We start from the raw sequence: 7,673 nt of genomic DNA, 5'->3' as shown, positions 1-7,673 counted from the left end.
GAGGTTTGCTTAAAACTAAAATGTTTGTAGAAAACTAAATGAAAAGTATTCAACAGCTCCTTCCATCAATCTGTTCCTTCTAAGGACAGATTTGGCTTTAGTGCTCCATCTTGGAAAAGATTTCTCTTTTTATTGCCAACAGTTCCATTCTCTTCACCCAGACACTTTTCTTGGGATATAAAATGTCTTAAATCAGCCTGAACTCCAGCCCGAAGGCTTTCTTTATCGAGCTTTCATGTTAGTCCCAACGTCTGGTCCAGACAGCCACGGAGATCTTCCATCACCTTTCTGAAAGGCATTAATGTTTGATTTTGACCCAACTCTCGCTCTCCGACGTCTCACTCTGGTTTGACGTCCTCTTCCTCATCATCGGTGCCAAAAGACTCGTCCTCGAACAGAGTTCCTGCGAGGTCGTACTCCTGAGCGTGAACAGACACCTCGTTTGGCATCAGGTGAGGCGATCCTTCGATAAAATCAGCAAACCTGCAGAACGCGGTGGCAATTTCATCAGTGGGGAAAAAATAATGCAAACAGAGTTACAACTGAGGAAAATATATGGAACATAATTGGATCTGACGCATCTTAAAGGTAACACCACCTTTTTGGAGACTGGAGCCTGGACACTGCCCTCCAGGGGCTGAACTCTGGACTGGTGCAGTATTTCCTCAGCTCGTCCAGAGCCCGGCAAGTTTCCTCCTCCCCCTCCTTCTGATACTCCTCCTCAGTCAGCAGGCGACGTGGTAATGGCTTCCAGTAAATCTGCCGCATCATTTTCCTGCAAAAGCCAAGCGGGCGCATGAATTAGAAACTTGATACAACGTTTAGTATTTTAACTAGTGAAATTGCATTTCCTGTGAAAACGCAGTGTGAATACTGCAGAAGAACTTGATGAAAAACAGCTGAAACTGGCTAAAAACATGCTGAAATGTAGCCGGAATGGAAGAACAAGCCTAAGTTAGCAGGAGAAAGTAGAAAGAACACATATTTACTGAATTAGGTTTAAATAAGCAGCAATGAGCACACAAATTGTGAAATCAGCAACAAAAAAAAAAAAAAAAAAAAGGCAGAAAAGCAGCTGAAAAGGTAGAAAGAAGTTTAAACTACCAGAAGGAAGTGAAAAGAGCTAAAATGGTAAATGGGCTGTAATAGCGCCTTTCTATCTTTTCTGAGATAAGATGAAAAATGTGGAAGTAGCTGAAAAAGCTAAAATTAGCATAAAACAGCTAAATAGTAGCTGTAATAGCAGAAAAAGTTGAAACTAGTAGCAAAAACCTGAAAGGAGCATAACAAGCTGAAATTAGCACAAAGAAGTTAATAAGGCTGAAAGTAGCAGAAATTACCACGAAAAACATGAATTTATCTGAAAACAGCTGAAATTAGCTCAAAATGCTAACACTGGCTGAAAAGGTAGAACAAGCTTAAATTGGCAGAAGAAAGCAGAAATAACACAAGTTTGCCCAATTTGGCTGAAAGAAGCAGAAATGAGCACAAAAATGTGGAAATTATAAGAAAAAAGCTGAAATTAAAAAAAAAAAGCTGAAAAGTAGCTTAAAAAGCAGAAAGAAGCGTAAAATTACCAGAAGGAAAAATAGCACATTTTTGCTGAATTGGGCTTAAAAACATTGAAAAGAGTGGAAAAAATGTGGAATTAACTGAAAAAGCTAAAATTAGTATAAAAACTGCAAAAATATTAGCTGAAATAACTGAAACTAGCAGATATAAGCTGAAAGGAGTATAACAAGCAGAAATTAGCAGAAAGAAGTTAGAAGCACAAAAATGTAGTTAGCAGAAAGATCCTGAAATGAGTAACAGCAGACACAGACCAGAGCTGGTTTACAGGATCTTCTCTTGCAGTTCTCTCACACCACCTACTGGTAATACTTCAGTAGCATGTACCTCCACGCCGCCACTGCCAGAGAGACCGGGTACTCCAGGTTTTTGGAGAACAAAGCTGCCACAATGACAGCAAAGGCAACTTGCTGAATCTGCATTCCCAAGTAAATGAGGAGGAGTCCGAACAGCTGCAGCGTCCATGACAGGATGTTGATGCTTTTCTCATCCACCAGAGGACCGTAACGATAACAGACCGCAAAACTGATGAACCCCACCACGGTTACATAACCTGAGGAAAAACACAGAGTCTTGATTCACACAGACATAAAAACAAACGTTGGTTACGTACTGTAACCCCAGATTCTATGAGTATAGGCATAGCCCTTTAAGGCCTTCGCTTAGTGGTTTCTAAAAGGCGTACAGAGACGCAGGATACCACAGATGTTGTCCTGAATGGGATCGTTCAGTCTCTTACTTCTGTTTGCAGCTGATTGAACACGTTATAAAATCTGCCAAAGGAAAAGAAGTCAAACCATGATGAATTCTACAAATCTGTCAAACATCCCTTTACTTAAAGTGTTCCCAACTTTCATTATGTCCTGATACATAAAATCCTACATTGATAGAACGTGGACTTTTTTCTTGCGACGTCAAGTTGCATAACATTCTGAGTATAGAGAAAGTACAGTTCTATTTCGTATAGGCTTCGCCCTTTAAGGCCTTCGCTTAGTGGTTTCTAAAAGGCGTACAGAGACGCAGGCCTGTTTCACGCCCACTTGTGCCACAGTGGGATTTAACGCTGGTCCTGCGAGCCCTGTACCAGACTATGAATAAGTAGTAAAAGGTGGTAGTAGAGTGCTGTATGAATGTGTGTGAAGTAGAGTGCTGTATGAATGTGTGTGTAGTAGAGTGTTGTATGAATGTGTTGTGTGGAGGTAAATGAGGACACAGATTGTGTTGTAAAGAGCTTTGAGTATCTGGACTAGATAGAAAGGTTCTATATAAGCATAGTCCATTTATCATTTCCTGTTTATCTTTATAAATGATATACAGACATCCGTTGTGTGTTTTTGAATTGCTGAGGTTAAATTTAAGTCATTTTAAAGGATGGTTAAGACCAGATTGTTGTTTTTTGTTTTGCCACGATACAAAAACCTCTAAAACTGAAAGATGGTGGACTTTCCCCCCTGACTGTAGTAATCTAATCTCATAATAGTTATTTGTTGAGTGCAAAAGAAATGTAAAAGAGTTAAATGTTGATGTATTTCTTCTCAGCTTTATAAAGTTCGTGTGAGTTGAGAGTTTAATAAAATGTTGTTTTTCTGACTATTTAACCTGTGATATAAAGAGTTTTTGGTGCATGCTGTTGTGAGTCACCCGAGAGGCCTGAGGAGGAGGCTTGGCCCGCCTCCTCCCGCACGCTATCTTGAGGTTTCTCACAGACTTTAAGTCCAGGTGGGCATGTTTTGTTTACTGGGAGATGTTCCCACGTAATGCAGAGAGTATTAAAGTGTAACACTCAGAATAAGAGTTGGAGTCTGCTGTGGATCCTGATCCGATGCCCAGCCAATTGATGTTACCTTTCTACTCGGACTGAAACGGCTCCCCAGTCGGTGTCACGGTGAGGGGCTTTACATCAATGTTTGATTTGTACTGAATGTACTTGTGCTTTGCTTCACTGTATCTGTGGCAGTTTAATAAATGACACTTATTATTCTAGCAGAAACAGCCTGTGAGTGTTTATTCATTGCTCCGATCATTCCCCGAACCTGTACTTTGTTTAAGATAATTTCATAAAACATCGTGTTTACATAGTCGGTACCTAACGCCATGTGCCAGTGCTCCTGTAGGATTACTTTGAGGTTCCTGAAGACCAGCTGGATGGTGTACAAGCAGAACGACCAGCCGCCAACTACAACTAAATAAAAGGGGCTTTTCTGTGGAGACAAAACAAAAACACTCACTAAAGGTAGTCAAGGTAACTTTACTTACAATATGATGGAAACAGAGTAAATAAATAAGTTACCTTTGGCATGAAGCGTGCCAGAATGAAAACAAGAATGATGAGAGAGGCGACCATGCCCGTACTCATCCCAGCAGAGTAGAAGAAAGCTGGACTCCTGCATGTGTGGTCACAACATCAAGAGACGCGATTACCAACTACAAGTGTCCACTTAAATCAGAAAATGTAATGTTTTATGAAGCAGATACCTGCTAAGAGAGTCTGCAAAGACAAACAGCAAAGCCCCAGAGAAGAACACCAAAAACAGGTAGATATCAAACTCTACAGGAAAAAAGAAAGCTGGTGATTTATGATCGCTCGTTATCCATCCATAAGTTTGTTTTCCCACTTACTGCGAAAAGGTTTGACGGTGTACTTGGCGTTGCCAGTGGGGTCGATCTTGAAGCAGGTCTTTTTGCTGAACAGGTTGATGTTAACGGTCGTTTCATTGTGTCGTTCACGTAACAAACTCTGAAACCAGCTCCAGAAAGTGAAGCGCTCCAGGTCCTGCAGCTCCTCCTCACCCTCCACAGTGTCGACCTTAAATACGTTTGAACTCCACACTTTCACCTGTCACACATTGATGACGACTGACTGAAGCTTGGAAGTGCACGAGTTCAACAGGTAATGAGAATCAGCCGTTTCTATTTCACGCTTATAAAACACAAAATAACTGTTTTCATGTTACTGAACCAGCCTTCACACGTTAAAATCTTTGTGCTGTATTCCAGGTTAGCCTGTCTGTACTTTCACCTTTAACTGAGAGAGTTTCATGCCAGACTGTAAAAACAAAACAATTTCATCTACAAGCCTGTTTTATTGTACGTTTGTGCTTCAAAGTATGTAAAGAACAGCTGTAAACTGGGGAGGGGGCAGATTTAATTTAGAATTGTGTCCATCATTGGAACGATGCAGTTATTTTGTTACATCGTTCATCTCTCTGTGAGCCGTGTTGAAAATTACCAATTTAAAAAAAAATAATCATACTGCTAACGTTTAACAACAGATATGAAAACAAGCTGTTTGGCAACTGGGCGTGACGGTGGTGCAGTTGCTGGAGCTGTTGTCCCTCAGTTGGAAGGTTGCCAGTTCAAATCCCGGCTGGGGGGGGGCTTTTCTGGATGGAGTTTGCATGTTCTCTCCGTGCATGTGTGGGTTTTCTCCAGGTGCTCCAGTTTCCTCCCACAGACCAAAAACATGCATGTTAGACTGATTGGTAACTCTAAATTGTCCCTAAGTGTGAGTGAGAGAGTGAATGGTTGTTTGTCTCATTTGTCTCTGTGTCTCTGGGATGGACTGAGACCTGTCCAGGGTGTCCCCCTCCTCTTGCACAGTGACTGCTGGATATGGGCACTAGTAACCCCCATGACCAGAAAAGGAAGATATGGGTAAAGATGATGTATGGATGGATGTTTGGCAATTCCATTAAACCCAGAGATATTTCAGACTTGTGTAAATTAATTAGGATTATCTGTGTTACAAGTACAAGTTGATCCACCACAATTTTGGAATGTTCCTTACTGAAATAAGGCTGAACTTCACATTTGAAAAAAATTGACCCTCCCCAGCACCCCAAATTGAGAATTGGTGTATTACATTTTCTTTGTCTTGTAGCAGCTGGGAAAGCTTATAGAAATGTACCTGAATTCTTGTCCAGGTTTGTCTCCAGGTTGGCACTACACTGTTCCTGTAGCAGAACCGGTTAGACCCCGACATGACGTACTCCTTTCCATCTTCCAGATCAGTTATTGGAGGTGTGTTACCTGGATTAGACATGCAAAGATGTGTGTAACTCTAATACTCTGTATCACAAAATTTTACTACTTGCAGTAACGCTGACGGTAAGATGCTCCTGTCAGATGAAACTATTTATACCCATCGGCTGAGAGACATCCATCTCATCTTAAAAAACAACGGTACTGCTCATGATTGAAGATAGCATTTTTCAACGCAATCACAAAAACTGCAGCAGCAGTGTTTGATAAACAGCTGTGATGTCCAGGACCTGGACATGATGTGGACATGTCCAGGACCTGGACATGTCCTGTACGGTCAAAGCAAGATCGGTGTGATTGTGAGCAGAATGTGAGATTTTGTATTTCTTGTTTGTTTGTTCTTTGTTTTTTTTTAAACAAATCAAATCGTTTCTTGTCATCCTGAACATTTCATTGTACTGTTAACCTCGTGTTATTCATTCAACCTTTATTTATACAGGTTAATCACATTGAGCCTCGGGGACTCATTTACAAGAGACACCTGAATTTTAACAAAGAGTGATGTTAACAGTGGACGACAACAAACAACAATTAGCCTGCATATGACAAATAAACACAACTTGAATCTGCTGAACATTGATCAATAACATTGATCTATAACAATACGAGCAGAGCTTACTGTCAGATATAATGTTAGAGGTATTTACTCTCATTTACAAGTACAATATATTTGTGGTAACATCCAAACAAACAGCAGCACAGATAAACTATAATGTGGTGATTTATTTCAGACCCAGGCTCATGAAATGATGCGTGGGAGAGTTTTAATTGACATAAAAAGTTTTAGTCTTGATGTATCAGTTTTTATAGGAACACAAAACAGATAAAAATGTTAAAAACATCTAATCCTGCTAAAATGAACTGCAAATGCACGAGTCTCATGACTGTGTAAAATTATACTGTTTACGCTTTTATTGGTTTATTGGTTGATTATTACTGAATCTAAACAAGTTAGATTAGTTTAGTCAAGATAAACGAGTTTCAGCAAAGCTAAACCGCAGCTGTATCATTATTAAAAGCATAATTATGGTCGCGAAATAAATCTACCAAAACAAAGCGAATGTTACAATAAGATCTTGTGCAAATGGAGAATCAGACAACAGTAAAAAGCGAAACAAAATTTATATAATTCGGATACCTCGCAGCTTAACTAGCTAACATTGATTAGATTGAGCTTGTTTTAAAATACAAAGTACAAGACTGATTTTGTTTTTTACAGTTTGTGTCGCAGTTTCTTACCAGTACTCTGGTGTGAGGACCGAGGAGCACAAATTAAAAGCACCGTGAAAAGAAGTAATTTAGTTCCTGTCGACACACAGCCGTTCAACATTTTCATGCATCCCGCCATGATGATTCCACTTTTACCCTCCTCCTCCTCAACGTCAGGACCCGCCTCTTCCGCTTCCGATGGCTCGATGAATGACAGGCCATTCAGCCAATCAAAATGTCAAACGAGTTCATTTTTTTTAATTTCGTAATTTTAACGCTTACGTCACGTACTATTTGTATGGAAGTATTTTTAAATCAAATATTTCGATGACAATTTGTGATTTCAGTGCATTTAACGCAAAGCTCGTTCAACAATAAATTGTTTTCTTATTTTTTACGTTGAACCCATGAGACCAAAACAGAAATACTTGCCCATTTACCTCATGTTCGTGCTGCTGTTCGGCATATTGTTTTTGTAGTGCATAGCGTATTTTAGTTAACGTTTTTCTTAGTTCATATCTTAGATCTTATTACTGTTTTTCTTTTACATTTTATACTTTTGTTGGATGTAACTGGACCCTGCGTAAACAATTTTGTTCCACCCCATGTACCACATGTATGAAAAATAAAGAAACTGACTCTGATTTATGACTAGTCTTTACAATTTATTGAGTGATTCTGATAATAATAATTATAACTGGAACTTTTATCTTTTTTTTGTGCACAAAAGTGCTAAACCCAGATCTATTTATTTGTTTATTTTACTTTTCTGTGCTTTTTCACTAAGTGTATGTAGCTACAACACACAGTTATTACCCATATTTTAGGCATTTTTCTTTTGTTTTTACTTTTTA

At 39.4% G+C, this 7,673-nt stretch overlaps 1 protein-coding gene across 1 annotated transcript; it reads right to left on the bottom strand.

Moving 5' to 3' along the window:
• Nucleotides 1–234: 234 nt before the first annotated feature.
• Nucleotides 235–6,958, bottom strand: nemp1 (nuclear envelope integral membrane protein 1). Its single transcript, XM_037683909.1, has 9 exons — nt 6,850–6,958; nt 5,477–5,598; nt 4,189–4,405; nt 4,045–4,117; nt 3,860–3,953; nt 3,656–3,770; nt 1,897–2,122; nt 599–775; nt 235–483 (listed from the first exon to the last, which is right to left on the bottom strand). Exons 1-9 carry the CDS (start codon nt 6,956–6,958, stop codon nt 339–341), a joined length of 1,278 nt encoding a protein of 425 aa, XP_037539837.1. The 3' UTR covers nt 235–338.
• Between the last annotated feature and the right edge of the window lie 715 nt (nt 6,959–7,673).

This window comes from Nematolebias whitei, chromosome 11 (genome assembly GCF_014905685.2).
Source record: "Nematolebias whitei isolate Nwh7 chromosome 11, NemWhi1, whole genome shotgun sequence".
Taxonomy (NCBI): Eukaryota; Metazoa; Chordata; class Actinopteri; order Cyprinodontiformes; family Rivulidae; genus Nematolebias; species Nematolebias whitei.
The sequence above is the reverse complement of the archived record's forward strand: the minus strand, read 5'-3'. Positions and strand labels throughout refer to the sequence as shown.

Bases quoted from the DNA above. Each gene is read 5' to 3' on its own strand.
- nemp1 (XM_037683909.1), bottom strand. From the start codon at position 6,958: ATGGCGGGATGCATGAAAATGTTGAACGGCTGTGTGTCGACAGGAACT. The intron at 4,406-5,476 runs GTACATTTCTAT...AATGTGTGACAG, and splicing joins AAACCTGGACAAGAATTCAG to GTGAAAGTGTGGAGTTCAAA. The intron at 4,118-4,188 runs GTAAGTGGGAAA...TTTTTCCTGTAG, and splicing joins CACCGTCAAACCTTTTCGCA to AGTTTGATATCTACCTGTTT.